The sequence below is a fragment of the Phascolarctos cinereus genome, unplaced genomic scaffold (assembly GCF_003287225.1).
Source record: "Phascolarctos cinereus isolate Bilbo 61053 unplaced genomic scaffold, phaCin_HiC Scaffold_9;HRSCAF=440, whole genome shotgun sequence".
Classification (NCBI taxonomy): Eukaryota; Metazoa; Chordata; class Mammalia; order Diprotodontia; family Phascolarctidae; genus Phascolarctos; species Phascolarctos cinereus.
In genome coordinates, this window is record NW_027556402.1 from 96,310,846 (window position 1) to 96,337,895 (window position 27,050).

The 27,050-nt window shown below is 39.6% G+C and overlaps 1 protein-coding gene across 1 annotated transcript in view; it reads left to right on the forward strand.

Moving 5' to 3' along the window:
• Window positions 1–27,050, forward strand: part of SPMIP2 (sperm microtubule inner protein 2) — a 145,082-nt gene that overhangs the window by 50,943 nt on the left and 67,089 nt on the right. Inside the window, exon 3 of the mRNA XM_078148705.1 lies at window positions 20,607–20,664. Coding sequence (XP_078004831.1) covers window positions 20,607–20,664 — 58 coding nt within the window. The remainder of the gene's footprint in view (window positions 1–20,606; window positions 20,665–27,050) is intronic.

The following is a 27,050-nucleotide window of genomic DNA, read 5'->3' on the forward strand; positions in this document are numbered from 1 at the left end:
CTACCATCTTTTTCTTCATTGTGGCTTCCTCTAAAAGAGCTGTCCTAAAGGAAGGTTGTTGCTTATTTCACAGTACAGGAGAAATCGGAATCTATTGTTTCTGGTTGGGGAAGGAGCCCAGCTATAAATGGTGGTAGTTATTGTTCAGTCATTTTGTCGTGTCTGATTCTTTGTGACCCCATTTTGGGGTTTTCTTGCCAAAGATATACTGGAATGGTTTGCCATTTCCTTCTTCAGCTCATTTTTATAGTTGAGGAAAATCAGGCAAACAGGGTTAAGTGACTTGCCCAGGGTCACACAGCTAGTATCTGGGACTAGATTTGAGCTCACAAAGATGAGTCTTCCTGACTCCAGACCTGGTATTCTATTTATTACCTACCTACTTGCCCCTTGGTATAAATGGTAGGGGCAAGCAATATAAGGTAGCCAGTTGCCAGGAGCCCCAGGAAGAAGAGAAAACACGACCCAGGGAACTCACCTGAGACTAAGAAACATCTGCTGATGCTTACCCTCAACAGGAAACCTTTTGTGGTACCACAGAACCTGAGTTCTTGTAGGAAGTCAGTTAAGCATATCAGTCAAATCACCCTAGACAGAGTAGTATCAAATTTAAATAGAAAAGGATCCCTGCAGGCTGTATATTGAAAACTTCAAATTAACATTATTTATATTGTATTATTTTTTATTTTGTTAAATATTTCCCAATTACATTTTAATCTGGTTCAGGACGTCAATGCTTGACAATAATCAATAAACATTTATTGAACACCTATTATGTGTCAGGCACTATTCTAAGCCCTGGGGTTACAAAAAGAGGAGGGAGAAGAGAGAGGCTGGTGACTTTGCACAGCCCTGACTCACTTAAAGCCAATTCACTTGCAAGTCAAGACATCACCCTCCTGGAGTCTTTGGTCCTCTTCTAGAACAAAGGATAAACAACAACAACAAAAAGAAGCAAAATGACCCTGTACTCAAGGATCTTACAATCTAATGAGGGAGACTACGTGCAAACAAACATATATGTGAGCTATATACAGAATAAATAGGAGATAATTACAGAAGGAAGGCACTGGAATTAAGGAGGGGTTGGGCAGGCTTCCTTGTAGAAAGTGGGATTTATCATAAGAGGCTTATTAAGATTGAATTGTTTACATTCCTGCATGGAAAGATGATATTTATAACTCATGAGACCTTGGTCAGTATTAGGGTAGTTGAAGGAAAAAAACTGTATATATGTATATATAGATAGATAGAGGGCACAGGGTGAGTTGAAGATTAAGGGGTCATATCTGGAGAATAAAATTAAGGGATGAGAGAGGATTATACTCAGAGAAGAAGAAAGGGAGAGGTAGAATGGGGTAAATTATCTCACAAAAAAAAACAGAAAAGTCTCTTACAGTGGAGGGGAAACAGGGGAAGGTGAGAGGGAATGAGTGAATCTTATTCTCATAGGATTTGGCTTAAGGAGGGAATAAGAAACACATTCAATTGGGTATGGAAATCTGTCTTACCCTACAGGAAAATAGGGGGAGAAGGGGACAAGAGAGCAGGGGATGATAGAGAGGAGGGCAGATTGGGAAAGGGGTAATCAGAAGTAAATACTTCTGAGGAGGGACAGGGTCAAAAGAAAGAATAGAATAAATGGGAGGGCAGGATAGGATTAAGGGAAATAGAGTTAGTTTTTCACAACATGTCTACTATGGACGTGTTTTGCATAACTGCACATGTACAACCTATATTGAGTTGCTTGCCTTTTCAATGAGGGTGGGTGGGGAGGGAGGAAGAGAGAAAATTTGAAACCTAAAGTTTTAAAAACATATGTTTAAAAAAATGTTTTCACATGCAATTGGGAAATAAGAAATACAGGAAATGGGGTACAGAAGTCTATCCTGCCCTATAGGAAAATAGAAGGGGAAGGGGATAAGAGAAGAGGAGAGAGATAGAAGAGAGGACAGACTAGGGGAAAGGATATTCAGAATTCATGCCATCTTGGGGTTGGAGGAGGGGGGAGATGGTGTATAAATTTGGAATTCAAAAACTTGTGGGAGTAAATGTTGAAAACTAAAAATAAATAAATGTATATTAAAAAAAAAGAAAGTGGGATTTATTTAGGACTTAAAGGAAGCCAGACAGGTCAATAATCAGAGCAAAGGAAGGGAGAGAATTTTAGGAGTAAAAGACAGCCAGAGAAACACTCAGAGCAGGGAGATAAGAGTGTTTTGTTTGTGGGACAGCCAAGAGGCCAGTGTCACTAGGTCAAAGAATACCAAGTGGGGAGTAAGGTGTAATAAGACTGGAAAGATAAGGGGGGCTAGTTATGAAGGCCTTTGAATGCCAAACAGAGCATTTTGTATTTGTTTCTGGAAGCAATAGGGAGCCACTGAAGTTTATTGAGTAGGAAGGTAACATAGTCAGACCTGAACTTTAGGAAAATCACTTTAGTGGCTGAACGGAGAATAAATTGGAATGGAGAGAGACTTGAGTCAGGAAGACCCACTAGCAGGTTATTGCAACAGTCCAGGCATGAGGTGATGAGAACCTGCACTAGAATGCTTCCAGTGTCAGAAGAGAGAAAGGAGCATATAAGAGAGGTGTTGCAAAATGAAATTGGTAGACCTTGGCAACAGTTTGGATATGCAGGGTGAGAGATAGTGAGTCCAGGATGACTCCTAAGTTGCAAGCCTGAGGGACTTGGGAGGATGGTGTTGCAGTAATAAAGAGGATGGGAACATGTGTGTGTGTGTGTGTGTGTGTGTGTGTGTGTGTGTGTGTGTGTATATATATATACACATATATATATACATATATATACATAATATAACATGAATTCTGTTCTGGACATATTGCATTTAAGACGTCTACTGGACATCCAGTTTGAGATGTCCAAAAGGCTGTTGGAGATGCTAGATTAGAAGTCCTCACAGAAGCTGGGGCAGGGAAGGGGGATTTGAGAATTTTCTGCATAGCGATGGTAATTAAATCTATATGAGCTGATGAGACCGCATAGTGAAGTAGAATACAGGGGAAAAGAGAAGGTAGCCCAGGACATCTAATAGGTACTTAATTAATGCTTGTCAGTGGCTCAGATGGGGCTCCTACATCTGAAGACTAAATGTAATACCTGTCTTAGCTATGTCCAGGTTCAGAATAATACCTGGGTCATCTATTTAAAATCACAACTTGAGCCCTTTTTGATATGTTTGCTTAGAAGACCCCATACATCTGGTTTCTGGACCAGATTAAACAACCTATAAATTATAATGCCAAGATATCCTGTTAAAACAGAATAACAAAGTAAATAACAAAGAAACGAACCAGGTGTAACACTTCCTGCATGCTTCAGGAAAAGGTTAGTCTCTATATCTCCAACTGATCCAGAGAAGACATTTGGATTAAAATAATCTCACCAGTGTTGAAGGTTAGAGTATAGAGCTACTCTGCTGAACAACTTTCATTTTAATCTCCATGTAGCAAACTAGAGAGCCCAGGATCTTCAGAGACAGAGGCCCATTATTACTGACGTGAAGCTTCTGCCACCATCTTGATCCTTGGTACCTTGAGGCAGGATACTATGATCAGGTCTAGGCCACTTACTTTCTCTCCATATGGTTGCTCTTACCACTGCTTATCTCTCAGCTATTATCCACAACTCTGCCATCCATGGCGATCTCACTGTATTTAAGTTTCTTAAAGTGTTTTCATGCTCCTTACCTGAGCAGAGTATGCAATTGCTATGGGCTCATGCACAGCCTCCTGGAAAATGTAGTCCCAAGAATTCTTCCTGATGATCAAATTTCCTTTAAACCCATACATATGAAAAATGAGATCCACTAACATGGTTTTTATGGCGACATTTTCATAGTGACATTGTCCTTTACTATTCATGGTCAGAAAATTCAGCTGCAGCACGTTAATGGAGAAGTTGGAAACTCTTGTACGCTCTGTAGGTGGTGCTAGGAGAGAACAATGGGTGAAAGTGGCTGTGGTAATTACCAAGGGTCAAGGGTTCTGGCCAGCACAGTCCTGGTGCTGAAAGGTGGAAACATTCTATGGGGCATGGCAATCCAATCCCTAAAACCAAGAGCATCAAGGCCTGGGTGGCACCATTTGTAATATGACATGGGCAATTACAAAGCCAAAAAGGTTAAAAAACAAAAAAACAAAACCCATGTGACATAGAGCTGGGCCTGGAATAAAGTAGCTGCAGTTTGGTACCAAGGGCAAGTTCTTCCAAAGTCAAGTCACAAAACTGTCAGAAAACAATGTGTTAGCTATTTTTTCTGGCATAGGGAGAACTAGGTGCCAGCAGCATCTGTTTCCTGATTTTGGCATCCATCCTAGTTCCTTAGGCTCTTTGGGGACCCTATCAATGCATTATAAAATTAGAATAATATTTCTCACCTATTTTTAACACTTCATAAGAAGACCTCAGAGGTCATTAGGCTTATCAGGATCCAGTAAATACTAAATGTGACTGGGAACCTGATGATTTCTCTTCCTAAGCCCCTGAGTATGAGTCACTGTATATAACCTTGGGCAAGTTCAATTCACTTCAGTAAGTATTTATGGAACACCTATTATGTGGTCAGCTACAGCCAGCTTTAGGCAAAATTGTAGAGTAGGCAAAGTTTTCCTTTGGCATCTCTGCTCTCCCCTCTGCAGAGCCTTTTACCAAGTTTCATCATTTTCTTCCTAATCCAGGCAAAAAGCATCTAGTGGAAAGAATTTTAGATTTGGACCTGAGTCCAACTCCCAGCTATGCTACTTCGGCCTTGTATGACTTTGAAGCAAGGAATTTAACTTATTTGGCTCTCAGTTTCCTTAACTAAGATAGTGAGGATTTGAACTAAATGGTATCAAAGGTATCCAAAGCTCCAAGACACCCCATCTTTCTTATAGGAAGTGTGATACATAAAAAGTTCAGGAGACATAATTTCTGAGTAATCAATCATTTTCTTAAGCATTCTAGTACATAATTAATAAAAACGGTCAGTGACACTCTCCAATGTCAAAGACCCCTCATGGAAACCATTCAAGCTTATCTGTCCTTGGAAAGTGGTTGTCCCTGAGGATGGCAATCACTCTGATTGGTTAACAAGTAATGAGAGAATGAATATTATAATGAGAAATGGGTCTATTCCAATGAGGGACCGGGAGAGTGACTTTGAGCATTCATTTACTTCCAAAACACCCCCAGTCTTGGCAATATAATCAAAGAATTTATTCTCACCCAAACCTGAATAAAACACAATAGGCTTCCCCACTTGGATGGGGTCTGAACAAGATTGAGGAGAAAGTTAATCCAATCTCATTATCAGCAATAGCAATGTCTTTCAGATTCTGGCTTGGCACAATAGAGAATAAGGTTTCAGAAAGGGATAAATCCTGTGTCTCTCCAACATTAACAATTAGTCATTTAACAATCTGTTATTTCAGAAGAAAATTTATCTAGCATAGACCCCAAAGGAGGCTAGTAACTTAATATGATCTATTCCTGTTTCTAGCCCAATGGTGAAACTTAACACAAAAGACAAAATCACTAACAGTAGAAGCCCTGCCATTGCTACAAAAAGATTCCTTCCAGAGTCTTTCAACCAGTAGGTGACCACCAACCTCAATACTGGATTGTGCTGTGAGGAAAGATAGTGTACATAGAAACATTTTATATATCTATATATTATATATATTATCATATATAAACAAACAGGGATTTTATATTTAAATAAGCCAAATTTGCACTCAAGGGGCTTATGAGCTCATCCTGGTGACAAGTAGAATAAACATCCTTGTTAAGAGTTTACCAAATGCTGTAATGGATAGTATGGAAACTGAGGGTTGTTGGAACTCAGAAAAGAGAAAGATCATTGTGGGCTGGAGAAACTGGGAAAGACTAACTTCTCAGTGAATCTGTTTTGTCCCCTACATTATAGCCTGTGGTAGTAATTAATGAGATAGCTTCAAGGTATCCTATAGTGAATTACGTAGAGAATTATAGAATTCATTATGAAGGGAAAACTTGATATTTCAAAATTGCTTTGCAATGGAAGTCTTTCCATCTTATTATTTTATTACATCTAAAATCACAAAAAATTGGGTCTTGATTGATTGGTATGGCCCGCAGTTCAACCCCACTTTAAAAAACAACCACCATCCAATATCTGAAAATACAATATTATGGATCAGAGAAATCCTGGGGCAATTAATCACGTTGTAAAAGCATTTTTCACTTCGAAAAAGGTTCTGCCACAGGAACTCCCCTGTTGCTTTTCAGTACTGGTTTTTGGACTATTAACTACCTGAGAGCCCCTTAGGGCTCAAATGTTAATAGACAACGAAACTCAAAGGAAATGAAGATAATGTATGTCCAAAATCCTTAAGGAGGGACTACAAGGAAAGGAATCACTGCACAAAACTGAGGCAAACAGAATTACGTGGTTTGTCCAGGGTTACAACAGCTAGTAACTGTCTAAGGCCAGATTTGAACTCAGGAAGAGGAGTCTTCCTGACTCCAGGCCCAGCACTTTATCCATTGCACCATCTAGCTGGCCCTATAATCTGTACTTCCCTAAAATTTCATTTCTCTTAAGAAGCCGCATTTTTTAAAAATGTATTCCTTTCACACCTATTATATTGCAACTTTTCAGGAACATGTTTACTGCTTCAAGTAGGCAATGCACAGTACCATGCTTGATGCCAAATTCTCCTTGTGAGCCAACAGTCTGTTCCAAGCCCTAAGACCATACTGTTTAACATAGCCAGGTATCTGGCAAAGGCTTGTCTCTGATCAAAAGGAGGGAAGAAAGGAGGCAGGGAGACAGAAGAGCACAAATCCATCATCAGGCCTGGAAAAACAGCTCCAAAAACCTGCTCTGCAGACAATGGGTTACCTGTGTGGGTTTTGTTTCTGAAGAAGGACAAGATGATCAGAAAGTAAAGGAACTAATGAGGGGAGGTTCCTAGATCTTGGGATATTTACTTGTTCCAGGGAAGGAAGCCTTTCCTGATCCCTCTAGCTGATAATAATAATGATGATAACATTGGAACTGTTCAAGGAGTCACCAATGTGATTTCTTCCCAGTGAGTATCTCTTTGCTTCATGAGATTTTAAAGTTTCTTTGCCATAAATTCACTTCAATTAATATTAATTAAGATGCTGCCTTGCATATTAGGCACAGACCTGGCTTCAGAGTCAGGAAGGCCTAGGATAAAGTGCTACCTCTGACCCCTACTAACTGGATGATTATGAGCAAGTCACCTACTCCCAAGGAGCTGCCAATCTTCATCAATGGAGGGAGTTTCTACTGAGGAGGGCCATAAAACAAACCAACTGACCCCCAAAAGCACTTGCCACATACGCGACACTGAGATAGGAATACAAAGGTGAAAAAATCACCAGTCCCTGCCCTCAAACAGATTACAGAGACAGACGTGCTGAGGTGTGGTTGAAAAAAAGTTGTCCCATCCAGTGATAAGCCTCTCCATGTTTAGCTAGACTGGGCACGAGGCCCCTACTCAATGCCTTTCCTAATTGATAGAACCTTCCCGAGCTTGGAAGCCAGGGTCATCTTTGTGCAGCATTAGGGAAGGACCTTAAGGAAGGATATTTTTTTCTTTCTGATCCGGACCTATAATTTCATCATAGTAGGGAGCTCTTCCACTCCCAAGAATATTAGAAACCCCTTCCCCCCAAGCTCATCAGCAAATATTCTGCAACTTAAACTCTTAGAGACATGCGGAAGAGCATTAAGCAGTTAAGAAACTGTCCCACAGTAGCAGTCAGGGCCTGAACCCAGGTCTTCCAGACATTAAGGGCCACTACCTATTAGGTCATGATGCCTTACCTGTACGTAAAGCTTTCTTCGAAATAGACTTGCATACAATAGGCAATATAATATATGTGAAAGGAATTCATCTAAAAAAAAACCATGGCTTCTCAAGAAAAATGAAATTTTAGAGAAGTACAAATTATAGGGTCAGCTAGGTGGTATAGTGGATAGAGTGCTGGGCCTACAGTTAGGAAGACCTGAGTTCAAATCCTGCCTCAGACATTTACCAGATATGTGACTATGGGTAAATCAGTTAACCTTGTTTGCCTCAGTTTCCTCATCTGTAAAATGAGCTGAGAAGAACATGGCAAACCACTCCAGTATTTTTGCCAAGAAAACCCTAAAAAAGGGGTCAAGAAAAGCCAGACACAACTGACAAACTACTAAATGACAACGACAACACAGATTATAAGCATTGTAAGTGAGTTGCCGAGAGTTTTTGATAGATGGAATATAACTTACTGGGCTTGGGAAATTTTGCTAAAATTTTGCTAAAATAAATTGCTAAATACTCCATTGCTATTTATTTTCTCATGCAAGGACATAATGTTGTTTTATTAAAATGTCCTGAGTTGTCTTTTAACTCTGTATGTAAGCCTTTATGCAAGAATCATAGAAAGGTGACGTCCAGGGCCATCTAATCCAACCTGTATCCAAATAGAAACACCATCTGCAACACCTCTCACAAGTTGATGTGAACCCCTGCCTTTCAGGCTACAGCATGTCCTGTGTGAACAGCTCTGATTCTTAGTTCTTCCCTCATTTGGGCACAATCTGTCCATTACTGCCTTTTGGAGCAAAATAGAACAATTCCAAAACCTCTTCGAATGCCTGAAGGCAGCCTTTATGTTATCTAAGCCTTTCCCCTTTTCTAGGTTGGCTAAAAATATCCAGTTCCTTCAAATAGTTCTCTTACTCTCCCATAGTTCTCCCATACTCTCACCACCCTGGTTACCCATTTCCATATGTTTCTAGTTTGTTAATGTCCTTTGTAGATTGTGGGATCTAGAACTGAATGTGATACCCTTGAGAAGGTTAGACCAGGGCAGATTATAGCAGAAATATAACCTCCTATGTTCTGGATGTGATACCTATCTTTAACATTGTCTTAGATTGCATTGGCTTTGAGGGTTACTTGTTTGCATTGACTCAAATTAAGCTTGCATTCTACTAAAAACCTGCCAGTCATCGGTCTTGGATCATTCCTATTATCCACTTGCTTCCCTCCTACACACATGCTGCTAAATGAAGCCAGAGAAAAATCACAAAACTGTGCGGAATGGGTCTATATAACAAATTTATGTTATATAACCTCAACTAAGCCTCCTCGTTTCAAGGCAATCTTTTTATACCTCCCCAATGAATTAACTATCCTGCAGTCCACAAGAGCTTTTCCAAATCTTTTCATCCCTCCTCAAATCTCCCATGGTTCCTTGCCCCCCAGCCACTCTGCTGAAAAATCTTGTCTCGTATTGCACTGAAAAAAATTGAGGCAATTCACCAACAGCTTCCTTTTCTCCCCTCCTCCTCCTCATCTCAAATCATCCAAATGGCTCTGCCACTATTTCCTCTTTTATCCCATCTCACTTAATGAAGTGGCCCTTCTTCTTGCCAAGGAAAAACTTTCTACATGCACAAGTGATCCCATTATATCCCATCTTTTCCAGAAGATTGTCTGCTTTATCATTCCTGTAGCCCTCTGCTAATTATGGCATTAATTATGAAAGGATAAATTGATATTTAAAAACTGCTTTGCAACTAAAGTCTTTTCATATTTTTTTATTCTATCCAAACTCATAAAAGTTGGGTCTTGATTAATTGGTGTTGAAGCCTATAGATTGTAGTTAACCTCACTTGAAAAAAATAGAAAACCAATATCTGAAAATCCAGTATTATTTATCAGAGAAATCCTGGTATAATTAATCATGTTACAAAAACTTTTTTCACTCTCACTTAGTCTTCAATCTCTCTGTGTCAACTACTTCTGTTACAAACATGCCTTATGTGTAAAAAAACCATCATAGGCTCTATCCAATAACTGTTATTCCGTATCTCTCCTGTCATTTGAGGTTAAACTACTTGAGAAGACCATAGGTACTTCCACTTCCTTCCTTCTTAGTCTCTTCCTAACTCTATAAATTCTAGCTTCTGACCTCCTCATTCGACTAGATGTGCTCTCTCCAAAATTCCTAGTGATATCTTAATTGCTCAGTCTAAAGGCCTTCATTTCCAAGTGATAAGTATTCAAAGGATATAAACAATCATTAGCAATATGAAAAAATGCTGTAAATCAGTAATAATGTAAGTTAAAACAAATTTGAGGTACCACCTCCTACCTATCAGATTGGCTAAGTTGCCAAAAAAGGGGGAGGGAGGGAGAATAAACAAATGCTGGAGGGGCTATGGGAAAACAGGTACTTGAGTACTAGCTGATGGAGCTGTGAACTAATCAACTATTCTGGAAAGCAATTTGGAACTAACTATGCCCCCAAAATTATGAAACCGCTACCTTTTGACCCATTGATACTGCCATTATAAGTCTATACTCCAGAAAGATTAAAGAAAGAGCAAAAGGACCCATATTTGCAAAAATTTTTATAGCAGCTCTTTTTATAGTGGCAAAGAATTGGAAGCTAAGGGGATACTCATCAATTAGGGAATGACTGAAAAAGTTATGGTATATGAATGTGATGGAATGCCTTTGTAATGTGAGAAATAATGAAGGGAATGGTTTCAGAAAAACCTGGGAAGACGTGTATGAACTGTTGCAAAGTAAAATGAGTGGAACCAGGAGAACAATTTCTACAACGACAACAAAATTGCAAAGATAATCAACTTTGAAAGACTTAGTAATTCCGTTCAACCAGTTTGATCAATGACCAAGCACAATTCTAAAGGAATCAAGCTGCCCATCTCCAGGTAGACAGGTGAGGGACTCGGAGCACAGAATGAAGTACAGTTTCTTCTCTTTTCTTTCTTATTTGGACATGGCTAATGAGAGAATTTGTTTTACATGATGATATATATTTGTTTTGGGTTTTGTTTTTTTCACCTCTCAATGGTTAAGGGAAGGAGAGGAGGGAGAGTATTCAGAACTGAAACCAAAATTAAATTAAATAAGAAACAAGGAAAAATAAAAATAAATCAAATGGTCTTTTCTCAATTTTCATCTTTCTTAACCTCTACACAGCCTTTGACACTGTTGATCACCCTCTTCTCCTTGATACTCTCTCTTCCTTCAGTTTTTTTTTTCTTCCCTCAGTTTTAATGACTCTACTCTCTTCTGGTTCTCTCCCTCTGTATCTGACTCTTCTCAATCTCCTTTGCTGGATCTTCATGTCATACCTACTAACCATGAGTGTCCTCTGTCCCGAGCCATCTTCTCATATCCCTCTCTCCTATTTCACTTGGTGATCTCATCAGCTTCCTTGGGTTCAATTATCATCTTTAGGCTGATGATTCTCAAATTAACTTATCCAGACCTACAGTCTCACTGACCTCCAGACTCCTATCTCTAACCACCTTTTGGACATTTAAACTGATATCCCACCGACATTTTAAATTCAACATGTCCATGACTGAAATAATTATATTTCCCCCAACCCCCTTCTCTCTTCTGAACATCTCTATTACTGTTGAGGGTGCTACTGTCAACCAGGCTTACAACGTAGGTGTCACACATCACACTCCACTCCCTTACCCCATCCTACCCCATGTCCAAACTTGTTACCAAAGCTTGTCAATTTTACCTTTGTAACATTTCTTGCTTATGGCCCCTGCTCCCCTCAGACATTACCACCACTCTGGCGCCATCCCTCATAATTTCATGCCTAGACTATTGCAATAGGAGGCTGATTAGCATCCTGGCCACAAGTCTCTTCCCACTCTAATCCATTCTTTACTCAGTTGTCAAAGTGATCTTTTTGAAGAACAGATCACACCCTCACTTAGTAAACTCCAGTGTCTCTCCATCACCTCTATGATGAAATGTAAAATCCTTTTGATGTTCAAAGACCATAATCTAGCCCCCACTACCTTTCCAGACTTCTTACACCCCTTGGGGTTTCATGAACAAGACATTCCATTTCTCTACTCAGGACATTTTCTTTGGCTGTTCCTCATGCCTGAAATGCGCTCCCTCCTTATTAAAACCTCCTGGCTTCCTTTAAGCCTCAGCTAAAGTCCCACCTTCTACAAGAAGCCTTTTCCAATCCCTATAAATTCTAGTGCCTTCCCTCTGTTGATTGTTATCCTGCACATAACTTGATTGTACGTAGTTTGTATGTTGTCTTCCCCATTAGACTGTGAGCTCCTTGAGGGCAGGGGCTGTCTTTTACCTTCCTTTGTATCCTCAGTGTTTAGCACAGTGCCTGGCACATAATAGATGCTTGACTGACAGACAAGGACTGATGAATTAAGAGCCAGTAGTTATCTAGTTCAACCTTTTTTTTTTTTGGTGAAGCAATCGGGGTTAAGAGATTTGCCCAGGGTTACCCAGCTAGTGAGTATCATGTGTCTGAGGCTGGATTTGAACTCAGGTTCTCCTGACTCCAGGGCCAGTGCTCTATCCACTGGACCACCTAGCTGCCCCTAGTCCAACTTTCTTAATTCACAGATAAGGAACTAAGACCCAGAGAAGCAAAGCAACCTGTCCAGGGTCACACTGGGTATAACTGGCAGAACTGGGATTTCTCCCAGGTCTTCCAACAGCAGTCCAGAAAGAGGAAACTCAGCTGATGTTCAGTAGAAACTGAGTGCCTACTATGTTTCTGAGATTTTGTAAATGAATTCTTAAATATGCCCGAGGTTATAGGTTCAGTAGCAACACATTTAAGCTGGCTACTCTTTATGTTTGCCTTCCATCTCGTGTAGAAGTTTATGTACAGTGCTTCTCTGGAGGACTTCCTTGCTGTGGTATTAATTGGACAATGAAATCAAGAAAAGCACCTTCAATTTAACTCCATTAGTGACACATATTTAAATACTGCAAGGCCAAAAGCAGATACCCTGGCTATATTTCTTTCTGAAATTGGGTATCAGTCTCACAAAGAGCTGTTAGTGAATATTTTGTACGTATATATTTTCTCACAGTCATCATATCAGAAACCATCTCTGGCAACAGATTTGAGTCACTGGTAGACCTCATCAACCAGTTTGGGGAAAGGGCCTTTTTATGAAAGAGCCTGACTAGTTATTACAAAGCCTAAGGGGTGAAAAAAACTTTAGTTTTGGTTTTTTTTTTAAAAGTACTGCAGCACATTTTACTATAAGGAATTTAAAAAGTTAATACTTTTCTTCCAAAAATATCACAGGGAGGAAACTGAAAGAATCTGATCCAGCACCGAGTAAAATGCGCCCGTCTTGATTTACCATCAGCTTTTAAGAGGATACACAGATTCTTTCTCAGGATTCAGTGTGGTCAGCAACAAACAGCCCATATAGCAAGCAGTCCCTCAATGTAACAACTTTCCCTCGATGGGGTCTTGCTTTCCAAGTAGCCCACAGCTGATCCCTGGTGTCAAAAGTAGATTTTGGGGAGAAGATAACTGACTCCATTTTGTGCTGTATTGGCTGTTAATTATATAAACGTACTGAACGTCTCCTTCAACATCTCCCTTCCCCCATCACTTTACAGTTACAAGAGACAACTCAAAAAGACTTTGAATAGTTCCTAGGAAGTCACCTAAGTCTCTTTATCCTGTCTACTGGGGTACATCCTAAGAGCTTAACAAATGTTGATTAACTGACAAAGAAGATAAGTCATCTGTTGGTCCAGTGTAAATGGCTATGCTAAAGAACACACTTTTTTCTTTTGTAATAATTTAAGCATCCTTTTTCTTTTGCTAAAAATGTACCTTTTCCTGTCTACATGTCCTACTTCATCCTACCCAAAACTGCTTTGTAAGCCTGCCTACGTGACCTACCTGATCTTTCTTAGCCCAAACTCCAGGGCAAGTAGCTCAAGAGGAGAGAGAGTTTCTGTCTCTGTCTCTAGACATATGTCTAGACACACATATATACATATATTTATACATACACACATATACATGTACACACACATACAAAAACGTTAAATATATATCATCTGTGGAATTGTGAGACACGTTTGTCTATCACCCATTGACAGTGTGGGTCACACTCTTGAGCAGATAAGCAAACTGTCTGTAACCTGTACTTCTTAAGTGGCTAGCAAGGACCCCAATGATCCAGGTAACACTGGGCTATTAATTGATAACTCTTTTTAGCCATTCCTATCTGCATCAGTTCTTTCCCTATCACTACAGCACTTGAGAAATGCTGGGAATTACAGCGTCCCTTGGCAAAAGCAGAGAAACCCACGAGGTGTCTGGATGAGTTGCACAAATCCCATGTTTAAGTCTCTTTGCAAATAGTCGATATTGTATTAACTCAGTATGCTTAAGGCGCTGCAGTAGAAAGAGAAAATGTGACCACAGCATCCTAAATTTTGGCAGGACCTCAAGCCTGGGTGTATTTGAGGGCAGAAAAGGAACTAAGTTTCTCTACCTTATTTTTTTTCTTTCCGTTTTGGGCCAGGGAAAAATGCAATACAGAATTCATGCATCACACATTGAAAAATTTTGAAACTAATGTTGTACTTTTACTCACACTAAATAGAAAAAGAATCTGCTTCAGATGTTCCATTCACAAACCCTGCTTTGTGTTTCTTTTGGCTCTTTTGAGAAAGCCAGCCTACAACAGGCAACTTCATACAGCTCAGCTCAACATTGAAGGAACAATGGGAAAGTCTTTCTTGGGCCATAGCAAGTCCAGAACCTGTGGGGTTAACTACAATATTTAGCAAACTGGATCAAGCAAATTGGGGGGGGGGGGCCCGCAGGGATTAGCATAACAAAAGATATCCTCAAGGGATTTTCCACTCAAATTTGTTCTAAGGCAAAAGTTCTTGTGAGCTCTATTAGAGAGAATAGAAATTCTAAACAAGTAATCTTAAGAGCTCTTGAAATTAATATTATTCTACTATTTATTCTAGTGGTAGAAAAAAAAAACAGATTTGCAATCAGTAGAGCTGACATTTATATGGTGTTTTACAAGTGCCTACCTCCTTTGAGTCTAATCACTACCCAGGAAGGTAGGTACAGCAAGCTTTGTCATTCCCATTTTACTGAAAGAAAAAAAAATGGGGATTCTGAGAAATTAGGTGATTGCCCAGGGTCACAAAGCTATTCTGGTTTGGCGGTGGGATTCAAACCCACCTGTTTCAAATCCATTGTTCTAATCATACCTGTCTCTCTAAACTTATTTGAAATATTTGGGTCAATTTAAGACTCACATTATTTTGAAAAGCAGTTTTAAGTCAATGGTGCAAACAACAAATCTAGTTAAGCCAAAATTATGCTAGGAAAGGATATTCTCTAGGAATTCATGAATAAAGTGGAAATTGAATGAGTTCAGAAGCTAGATTTCCCCGCTTTGAACTCAAATGCCAATAATTTCTAAATGGAAAGAGGTTCTCATTTCTGCAAACTAATTTAACTAAGTTGCCCCCCAAAAATGTTCATTACTTCTCAAAATTTACCTTAGCTTGTTATGTCTGAATTGTGGTGGAAAGCACCAGTTTGTGACTTTGGAAGGAAATACCTATTTTGGAGTTACCACAATGATTGTAAATTTCAAGGTAGACACAAATGTAGAGGGTCAGCCATGAATTCTTGAACTGAAAAATTCTAACCAGCTGAGTGACTTGTTTCTATGGAGCTGGTGGTGTGCTATTTCCAGAATTGGTCTTTACCTACCTGAAGCCATTTCAGGAAGCAGCAGAGAAAGCTGCCTTTTAATTCCTAAACTTCACTGATTTAACATCACACTGCACATAAGAGTCTAAATAAACTACAAGTTTCATTAATAAATTAAGATAGCTCAAAGAACATTTACTTTAGAGTAAAAAATATTTCAAAAAACTTATTATTTATTATTGTCTATTACCCTAGACATCTGTAAAATTAAGGCCAAAAACCAAACATCACCCCTGCTTACCAAATGACCAGATATAGACATCATTTTGTTTTGAGTAGCCTTAGATAAAGATGATGCAAATGTTGGTTACCAGAAAAAGCACGCTCAAGGAAGATTGTCTTAAAAATAAGAATTATTGAAATTATTGAAAGATTTCAATTCAGCACTGATACCGAAATCACAAATTAAAGAACAAATTCATCTTTCAATGAAACAAAGTGTCAGGAATGGTGTGAGAAAAAAAAAAATCTGTACAGTCAGCTTTCCAATATCCAAGGATAATTAGCTCCTTTCAGATTATCTATAGAGAGCAGAGGGGGGGTCACTCCTCCAGCCTATTTATCTTCTTACTTCTACGCCTTTCCCCTTTCCCCTATATCCTCCATTTAAGGGGGTGGCCCTGGGCAGCATTTCATCATTTCTCCCCCAGCTGCCAGTATTTATTATCCACCCCACCCCACCCCCTCAACCCTCCCTTCCTCCCCCCAACCAGATTTTCTTCCTCCTCCCCCTTTCTGGGTTTCTTTTTCAATGTGGTGTTCCCCTATTACTTTGTGAATCCCTTGGGGTTAGGTAATGTTGCCTTTTTTGCATCCCAGCACTTAGCACAGTGCCTGGCATATTATAGGTTCTTAATAAATGCTTATTGATTGACCGCAATGGACTTATTCCATCCACCTGTAGTTCCCCTCATCTGCTTGAAGAGGACAAGTTTTCAGGTCTTAACCTGAAACTATAAGTGAATGGAATTTTCTTCACTTATTTAATTAATGCAATTCCTGATTGGGGGGGGGGGATCTGGACCCCTAAAAAGAAAAGCCCTTGAACTTTGCCACAAATTTAGGAACCCAGTCCCTGGCAAAGCTCTACGGCTTTTCCTTTTGGGGGTTCAGGATCCTCCTCCATCAGTTCCCACTACCAGAAAAAGCTGCCAATCACAAAGCACTAAATGCCTTGCCCCATTCTAGCAGACTGTGGGAAGGGAGTGCCTCCAAGCTTGAACCCTAGCATTGCCTAAGAAGTTGTTTTGCCTGTCACTATGGTGAGGAGCACAGAGAATGGATAAAGCATGAGGGCTACCCAAGAGATCTAGGTAACCTATCTGCACCTTTGCTTCAGATATTGACCCAAGATAACTAGATTTTTTTTAAGGTTGTGAAACTCTTAAATATACCAACATTCAAATATAAGTGCAAAAATGCACTCCCAAGCCTAAAAGATTAATTTTTGCCTGAATTTGTAGACATACCAGGGTTTGAACAAGGGCATGAATATACTTGGCAGTTTTCTGAGAAAGACAAACAATTTGATTCACAACTACATTTTGTATCATAAACATAACAAATACGAACATTTTGTAATGCAAAGAACAGGAAAAGATCCCATGTGAAACTTTTATGACAGTTTTTAAAAAGTGTTGTATAGCACATTTAACACAATGGAATGAAAACTACTCTGCTTCTATGCATCCCCATCTGATCTCTTCTCCTCTTTCTTCTTCTTTCTTCCTTTTTGACATCACTCACTCTTCCTTCCAGTGACATCAACCTCCTTTCTGTTCCTAGAGCAAGATCTTCCATCTCCCAGTTCTGGGAATTTTCACTGGCTATTCCCCATGCTTGGAATGCTCATTGTCACCTTCTGGCTTCCTTTAAGCCCAAGCTAAAATCCCACCTTCCACAGGAAGCCTTTCCCAATCCCTTTAAATTCTAGTGCATACCCTCACAACTTGTCAATAGGTAAGGGCCAAAATTAGGCTAAACTTCTTTGGGCCGCAGATAGGTTTTTAGCAGCATACTTTCCAAGTAAAGGTATAATTAATGATTAACTCTTTTGCAAATAAATCACATTTTAAAAAAGGGAAATTTCAATTAATATCAATTAATTATACTTATTAAGATTTTTATTGATCATAAAATCACATCAATGTTTAAAAATTACTTTGCTAAGCAGTACAAATTTTAATAAATTTTTCAGGTTTTCTTACCATTTACATTTAGTGATGACCAAAAACACTTCAAAAAGATAAAAGTCTTGCTCCTCTTAGACTAGAGACAGACTGATAGTTGGTTGCCAAGGGTCATGTGACAAACAGGAGACAGTGAGCAGTGGCACCCCACCCCCACCCCCACCAAGTTCAATGATGGACGCAGTAGTAACTAGTGGAAGGTGGGTTAAGTGGGGCCTGGACAAAGCACTTATTACATTTTTACTTTCTTTTATAGCCTCTACATTTTTCACAGGCCACCCGAAATGCTTTGGTGGGCTGTATGTTGAGCAGACCTATTCTCTGCCTTCCCTCTGATTATTTCAGATTAATCCTTATTTGTACATATCGTTAACATGCTGTCTGCTCTATTAGACTGTGAGCTCCTTGAAGGCAGGGACTGTTTTTTGCCTTTCTTGTATATATCCTCAGTGCTTAGCATAGCACCTGCCAAATAGTAGGCACTTAATAAATGTTTAATGATTAACTACTCAACACCTCTCTCCAATAAAAGCCTTCCCTTGTGACAAATAAGTATAGCTGGGTGTCTTTTTTTTTTAATCCCCACTTTGTCCATGTCTGAAAATGTGCATTTCTTTCTATAGTGAGAAGCATGCTTCATCATTAGTCTTCTGATGACTGTTGGTCATTACTGGTCACTGTAGAGATCAGAGTTCTGAAGTCCTTGTATTTTAGGAACTCTATTTTCCATGAAGTTCCAAGCTCCAAGAGCTGGACCAGCTTAACAACTGGGCTAAGAATTTGAATTCCCATGAGATGCTAGTCTAGAAGTGCCAGGCATGTCATTGTGGCAAGGAGATAATTGAAGGAAGGTGTCAGAGCTGCTCTATGTGACAGATATGATAGCAGTCCTGAGGCAAAGAGAAGGTGAGAGATGGAGCACCCAAAGGGCTAGATGACAAAGCTACCAGCTGAGCTACAAGGAAAAGTGAGGCAGCAGAACTGTGGGAACTGGCTAATGTGCCAGTGCTACAAAATGATGACCAAGGGTATGAGCAGTGAGCGGCCAAGAGCAAATGGGAGCAATCACCTGGACCCCCAAATTCTGGAGATCTGCAGCCTGGAACTCTCCCAAAGTGGCCTGGACTACTGAAACTTGCTCTGTTCTCTAGGAACTAAAGAAGAGAAACTTCCTTCTTGGACTATACTGGGGGAGAGGGTGAAGAGAGGATACTTATTCAAGCAAAGGGTGCAGAGAATGTTTCTGTTTTTGTTAGTATTTACTTTTTTATTCTAATTAAGTGTTTTTACTGCTTCTAGGCAATTGTCTGCTTGGGTTTCTCTTTTGTACAGTAAAAATTGAGTGTCTAAGATCTGTGTTGACTTTAGAAGTTCCCAGATTGTGAATGGGTAAAGATATAGCAAGTCAAGATTTGCCAGAGAATTCTCCTACAATAGGACCCCCAAGTCCGTGAAGCATTGATGCCCATTTGGTGAGCACCATTTCTGGTTTCAGTTCCACAGAAAATGCAGCCCCTCCCAGATTAAACTCATTATCTCTAACACCAAACTGCTAACTCAAATCTTGATTGACACCACCTCAGCCTTCTCTTCCCTTTGATTGGAGGGCTAGAGAGTGGAATTCCAAACTCTCCCTTGCCTTCCCCAACCCCTAAATGCTTTCATTTTTAGAATGCAGAAATGGGATTTTTTCAGCTCATTCCACTCAGCATCTACTGCTCATCCTATTTCAACACTATGAAATCAGATGACCATAATGCCTAGTATCTCTTAGTCTCCTCCCTTCTTTTCCTCTTCCTTTTTTTGCATGTTGTCTTCTTCCATTATATTGTATAAGCTTCTTAAGGGCAGGGATTGTCTCTTTATTAATAATATCCACAGTGCTTGGCACATAATAGGCACTTAATAAATATTTATTAGATCAGAGATATTGAGAAATAACTGTAGGCCATAATCTCTTTTCATTCTAAATTTTATCTTTATGTTTTTAATGGAAAAGGGATGAGATGAGGATATTTATGAGATGAACATAGAGCAAAAAAAAAAATGGGAGCAAGTTGAAAAAAAGTGGTAACAAAAAACCTTGGATTATTATTAATAGGAGATAATTTTGTAGATGATTAAAATGGTGAATAATTATGCATATTAGTAGGTTTGAACATTACTTCTGTATAACTATGGTCTATCACCAGAGCACAGTGCTTTGGGAAATAAACACCATATGATTGTCAATATACTAAATTTCTTGCCCTTACCTTATTGTCAAAGTAGGGAACTGAATGTGGAAATTTCCTCCTCTAGTGTGGGTCAGCAGCTCTTCCTTAACTTGATCTTACAGAGTTGCCCGGGACACTGAGAGGTTAAGCAACTTGTCTGTGAAATGACTGTTGTTTAATATTCATCTATTTATTAAATAAGCATTAAGCATATAATGTTGAATATGTGTACATTTATTACATTTCTTACTATCTCCCTCACTCTGCCCCTCCACCTTGATATATTTTATTTACCTTTTTTTCTCCCTAATCATCTAGCATGGTGCTTTGCACATAGCGAGTGTTTTAATAAATGCTTGTTGAATTCATGCAAGCACAAATGAATGAACAAATTTATTTTTTCCTCTCATTCTTTCTGTCCAGGAAATGAAACACTGGCTTGCTTGCATCATCCTCTACCCTCTGGTTTTTCCTTGAAATACAATTCGGATTTGCCTCTTTTGTTTTGCAGACCCCCTCAAGGATTCCTCCCTACCTTTCTACTAGAAAAGGCTTGGATCCAGTCAGTAACTGTGGTATATTATTTTGTCCCCTTTACAGCGAGGAGAATTTCGTAGATTCTGGAGGATACCATCACTCATCGGTACCAAAATCCATGGTTAGTACTTACTGATATATTTTAAGCCCTCCTGTGTTCATTGGTGCAGTGCTTTCCTAAATTAGAGATACAGGAACAAATTTTGATCAGTTTCACCATAGAAGTCCATTATCTTCTTTCTTTTATATCAGCTGGAGGAGGATTTCGGTTTGTTATTTGTTTTCTAGAGGTTAGTATTTAATAATTACCCAACATTTTTGCTAGGTTTTAATAAAGAGCATAGGATAATAGGCAAATGGCAAAATACAGTGTCAGGATCTCTGGATCTGGGGGGGCAGGGTGAGGGACAAGTAGCTAGGTTCAAATATTAGCTCTGCATGTGATCTTGGGCAAGTGACAACTTCTCTGGGCCTCAGTTCCTCTACTGAAAAATGAGGAGATTAGACTCAAAGACAGATTTCTAAGTCTTTGATTTATGGAATGATAGGAAAGGAGCTGAGCTATTAGATTAGGATAGAACATAAAGTAGAAAAGGGAACTTAAGCTCTTTTTAGAATATCAACTGGCTGGGACAGAGGATTGGCTAGATGTTCAAATTCTCTTGGTAGAAAAGAAAAAGCAGTATTAAATTATTTCTGTAAAACATAGACTCATTTTTCATGCTGCTGGCCTAGAAACCATCATTAATGGTTAATAAAGGTAGCCTGGCTGAAGTCACACAATGGCTTACATTTAAGTGGATTTAAAGTCGCCTCTATGCCCTGCACTAATCGTTTCTAACTAAACTCAAGATGTGTTGAGGATTAATCCCAGAGAATAGTGTTTTTACCAGTTCACAAAATTAGAACTGCCAATGGTTCTTGTATCCTAAAACTGATAAATTTTTTAAACTGACACTTTGGTCCTTTTTTTTCTCAATTAGGTTCTTTTTATGTCTTCTATCTTTTCCTCATGACTTCCTCCTCCTTCCTAGCTCCCTATGCCCACTGAAATATTGAGGTTTTAGAGGTAAAGAAATAAACACTGCAATTGAGGACCACATAGAGAAACAGTCTTGTTACCCTAAATCCCCAAAGGAAGATTATCTGTTGTTTGGAACGGCAACCCCAACTCAAATTAAACTCAGAGACTTCTCAAGGTGGAAAGCAAAGTTACCTTTATTACAATCTGGCAAGATGGCTGTCTGCTCCTTTGATACATGGAGAGAGAGACAGAGTAACAGGGGCCGCCTTATGAAAGCAAATCTCCGCCCACCACGCAAACAAGCCTCCACCCACCACTATCCCTTACCCCCTTAACTGAGGGCGGGCTTACATTCTAACTGGGAGGTGGGGCTTACATTCTAAGCTTGAAAGTTTCTTCCTATCCTCTTAGCTGGGAGGTGAGGCTTACATTCCAGGCACGAAATTCAAAGACAAGGAAAGAGGCCGGAAGCCAAGGACAAACGGCTCAGGTTGGGGGTGGGGCAGGGCTTATTCTTTCTGTTAAGTGCTTAAAAACAGGGTCTGAGTAGGGGAGGATTTGGAAGTAACAATCAAGAATTATTTGACCCTTTGAGGAGCCTTCACTTCTGAGAGTTCATTTCTCATACTACCTTCTGAACTCATTACCTTAATTACACTGAGAAGTCTTCACTGGGACATCCCATTCATCTATGAAGATGGAGTAAGGGCCAAGTGTCAAATACTAGAAGTGAAGTTGGGAGCATCACCAAGCAGGAGGAAAGCCAGAGTTTAATAGGGTGACTACATGGAAAGAAAAGGAAGCCTGGGTGGCAACTGAATTCAGTGAGCCTAGAGGTGGCTTGGGTCTGGAATTAGGGTTTTGGACAAGTGAGGTAGTACACATAATTGAAAACATTTACCTCGAGGCCAAACCTCCTTCTTGTCAAGTATAGTGACACCACACTATTTTGGTTCTTAAGAGAACAGGAACTATGTAGAAGTATCTACGAAACTTGTGACAATGTTGGAAGCGCTATTTGAAGTGATGAGAATGGATAAGACTTCTGAAAGAGAGGGAAAACAGAAAGAAGAAAAGAGGGCTGAGTCTCTGTATATCCTTCCTTAGGAATCAAAAGCAAAAATGTCTGAAAGATAAGAGAATCAGTACAATATAGTATCACTGAAGCCAAGCAAGGTGAGGTTTCTATGCTGGGAGTGGTCAGCATAAGTGAATGATAAAATATTTATTAAGTGTTTTCAAGGCAGCTATGTGGCTCAGTGGAGAGAGTCCCAGGCCTGGAGTCAGGAAGACCTAAGTTCAAATCCTGCCACAACCACATTAGCTGTGTTACCCTGGGCAAGGCACTTAACCTCTATTTGCCTTAACCAGGTAGAAAAGGAAATGGCAAAGCATAATAATCACACAGAGCTCTATGCTAAGCACTGGTGATGAAAACTGAAAATAGCTCACATTCTAAAGGAGGAAACAACACACAATGGAGGGTTGCAGCCAAAGGAGGGGCACTTGGGTGTAGAAAGGTAATGGTATGGTGTATAGGACTCTTGAAGAGAAAATTAAGACACCCCACCCAGAAGCAATGGCAGAGTTGATTTAAACATGAGGTGGGGGATGAGAAGTGCCCCCCCACCCTCCCACTTCTCCATAGTACAATAGACCTGCACAATTTGGCAGTAGGTAGGGGCCAAAATTAAAATAGGCTAAACTTCTCCAGGCTGTAGTCAGGTTTTTATCGGCTTACTTTCCAAGTAAAGGTATAGTTAATGATTAAACTATTTTGCAAATAAATCATATTTTTTTAAAAAACATTAAAAAAAGTTAATATCAATTAATTACACTTATTACTTAAGATTTTTATTTATCATGAAATCACATTAATGTTAAAAAATATTGTCTTACTAAGTGGTACAAATTTTAATACATTTTTTCAGGTTTTCTTACTGTTTACACTTAGTTAATGGGCCGCATCATATTTCTTGTCAGCAATCAGTTAATCTTATTCCAGAATCATGTTTGAAATAGATGTTTTCAAAATATCTTCCAAGTGTTCATGGGTTAGAGCTGATCATTGCTTCTTTTTATACAAGTTCATATTTGAGAAGATTTGTTCACATATATAAGCACTCCCAAATATGCTGAAAACCTATAATGCACCATCTGGAAGATTTTTTAATTTCTTTTGTCCAAATACTTGTAGAACTCTTGAAGGCTGGTTTCTCTGGGTTTGTTTTGATAAAACAGTTGAGCACTGAAGTCCCATAATCTCTAGCTGTAAATGCATGGGGAGTTGGATCCACAGAGAAAGGATCTTCGATGAACTTAAATTTAATGTCACCTTCTTTGGATAGTGTCAGTCTTCTGTCAAACTCCTGTCAAAAGTTCAATGTCATTTGAATATTTTCTCCTAAATCTGCATGTTTACACAATGGAATATGTTTCGTACACAAAGTAAAGTGGCACATTTCCCCTTTCGACAGTTGGCTTTTGAATAGCCTCGGTTTCATTTAGAAAGCCTTTACTACTTTTATCACCCATTTTACAAAGTCACCCCAAAAACTTTAATGTCAGAACCAAAAAATTTCCACAGCAACTGCTCATATACTGAAGTGAGTGTCTGGCTTTGGAGAGAGCGCCAGACGCTCGTGTAACTTGGAGGGAGGCAGCACAGCGAGGGAGGGGAAGAAGCCCTCGTGTTCTTGCCGCTCATGGCATAGCGGGTGTCAGTTGCATTGGCTCGTGGCTGCACTCACTTTGTCCCCGTTCAACGTTGGTAACAACCAAAAACACAGCAACAAGATATTACTCTTGCTCCTCTCAGACTAGAGACAGACTGTCCATAGCTGGTTGCTGTGGGTCACAAAACAAATAGAAGAGAGTGCATAGTGCAGCCCACCCACAAATTACATGATGGGCACAATAGTGTCTAGTTGAAGGTGGGTTAAGTGGGGCATGGACAAAGCACTCGTTACATCTTTACTTTCTTTTACATCCTCTACATTTTTCATGGGCCACCTGAAATCCATTGGTGGGCTGCAAGCAGCCTGTGAGCCATATGTTGTGCAGGCCTGGGAGAAAGTTGAGAAAAGGACTGACTCAGGGATAAAGCGTCCCATACGTCAACAGAGCTGCAATTGTCCCACTCTAATTATGGCTCTTCCCCTAAGGAAGGGATATAAATAATAATCATCCTGGCAAATTGGAGGGTCTAAAGGAAAGAACCAAGTCAAAAAAGTGTAGAAGTTGGGGTATTCCTTTTCATTCTTGGCATTTCCAGAACAGCTACCCTCAGATCCAGGGTACTCTGTGGATTTATATCCCCTCAAAAGTATAGGTCACAATCCCCACCCACCACCCACTTCATTTGTTAACCTTTTTCTCTAGTCAGACAGAAAGCAGTCAAAACGAAGTCTTTTTTTGAAATAGCACAGTAAGAAAAAGTAATAATTGAACATTTCCCCCTTGTACCTAAGGTTCACCTCTCCCACAAATATCATTGGTGGGAAAAGGTGGAACACATTAGGCCAGAGCACACGTTTGGAAAGTTCCACATGGAGGGAATATGGATCACTGGGATCCGTAAGTAGAAGAGGTACTCCTATTTCTAAAGCTGCAGGATCATCTATGTCTTCCGGCATCATTGTCATGTTACTCTCAATGAGCCCACTTCCTGCCCATCTTGGCATTTCCCCTGGGTGAGCTGCTCTGCTCATCTCGTGGATCTCATAGAGGCTATTTGGTGTGGTCGCCTCTGTTGGGGATTGGTCCCTCCTCTCAGTTTCTGGGCTTCATCTCATTAGAGCCACTTGTTGGCCAGCTGGGGCTTCTAACTGCTAGCTGACGAAGGATAATGGCTTTTTAGTCATTCAGTTTACAAAAGCTAGGCATGCTGTCCCCAGATTAAGATTATCTTTCCTTGTCAACACCTATCTTATGTCTGCTGAGTAGATCACCATCCTCTGTTCCAGAGAATTACCAACCTAGAACTAGAAATTCCCAAGATCCTCTCTGACTTAGTACACAAATCAATTAGAGACCCCACAAAAGGTTAAGTAGGTCAATGAGATCATTGTTCTCTTCCTTCTAGGCACATTCTCGTCTTTATTATGTGCATAATATAACAGTAAGGAGACAGGAACAAAACTTTGGATCTTGCTATATTTTAGGAGACAGAAAATCTTTCTAAGTTCCCAAATGACAGAATTCATAGAGTGACTGAATCCAAAGATGTAGCCAAAAGGAGACAAGAGAAGGTTGTGGCGATGGTCCAAGACTGAGGATTCAACAGAGTTTGGAGTAATATTCTACTGAGGCATGTAAGCAAGATTATGATTTGATCCCATGCAACTTCTTTTTTTTTTTTATAGCGACATTTTGCTAGGCCATGTCTCCTATTTCATTGCCTTGATCTCAGTCAGGATAGTGAGGAAAGAAGTCTTGAGTGTTACAAGTGTAGGGGGAAAATTGCAATAGAACTACTTTCCATTTTTGCTGAAATTGGTTTTACCTTGCTTATCTGAGAAAAGGTAAATGACCCAGCAGTGTTGTGTGAGCTTAAATGTTTTTCTTAATTTGGGCTGGATGGATTGGTCCATTTGCAAATAGTCATATCTGTCTGTAATTGAACTAGTTTCTGAATACATACCAGTTTTAACTTGAAGCAGAGATCAGTGGTGAAAAAAGCTGAAAAATGACCAGCCTAGATAAGAAATAAATGACACGATTTCCAATCAGATAAGAAGAATTACAAGAGAATGTCCTGATAGATAATGGACTGGTAGTTTTTTGTAGCGTGTAAATGAATTCTCTGGAATTCATGGTATTGACAAACATGGGCATCTCCTCTGTGCCCTGTACAGTGATATCATTGCTTAGACCAGTAACCCTTTTGTTTCTCTTGTTCCCTAATTAAAGTAAAGCTTGCTTTTGTAACTGTCATGTCACTGCACTTTTGAAAAATTGGTCAGAGCTGGGCATCTCGCAACCACTTAACTCGCTATTGGAGAGCACAGAACACCTCAATTCTGGCTACTGTAAAGGCCTCATTGATTAGTAAGCAGTTGAACACTGGTATCATCTGATGACAGCAGGTTTGTCTAAAACTGCATTGTAATAGACAAATATAATTAGGCAAGAGAAAATAACTCATTTTGAATCTGTCAATGAAACATTTTCTAACAGGATCTTGGTTTAAAACCTGCCTCTTAGGCTTACTAGCTTTGTTACCATGGGGCAAGTCACTATGCCTTCCAGGCCTCAGTTTCCTGATCTGTAAAATAGAGTTAGACTAGATGACATCCCTTCTAGCTCTAGTTCATTGGTCTATATGTGAGGAATGTGGTACAAGAGAAAGAGGGCTGGCTTTAGAGTCCGAGGGCCTGAATTTGAATCCTAGCACTGCCATTTTAGGTTTGTATAATGTTAGGCAAGTGGTTTTCATCTGGGACCTCAGTTTCTTAATCTGTAAAATGAAAAGGTTGGACAAG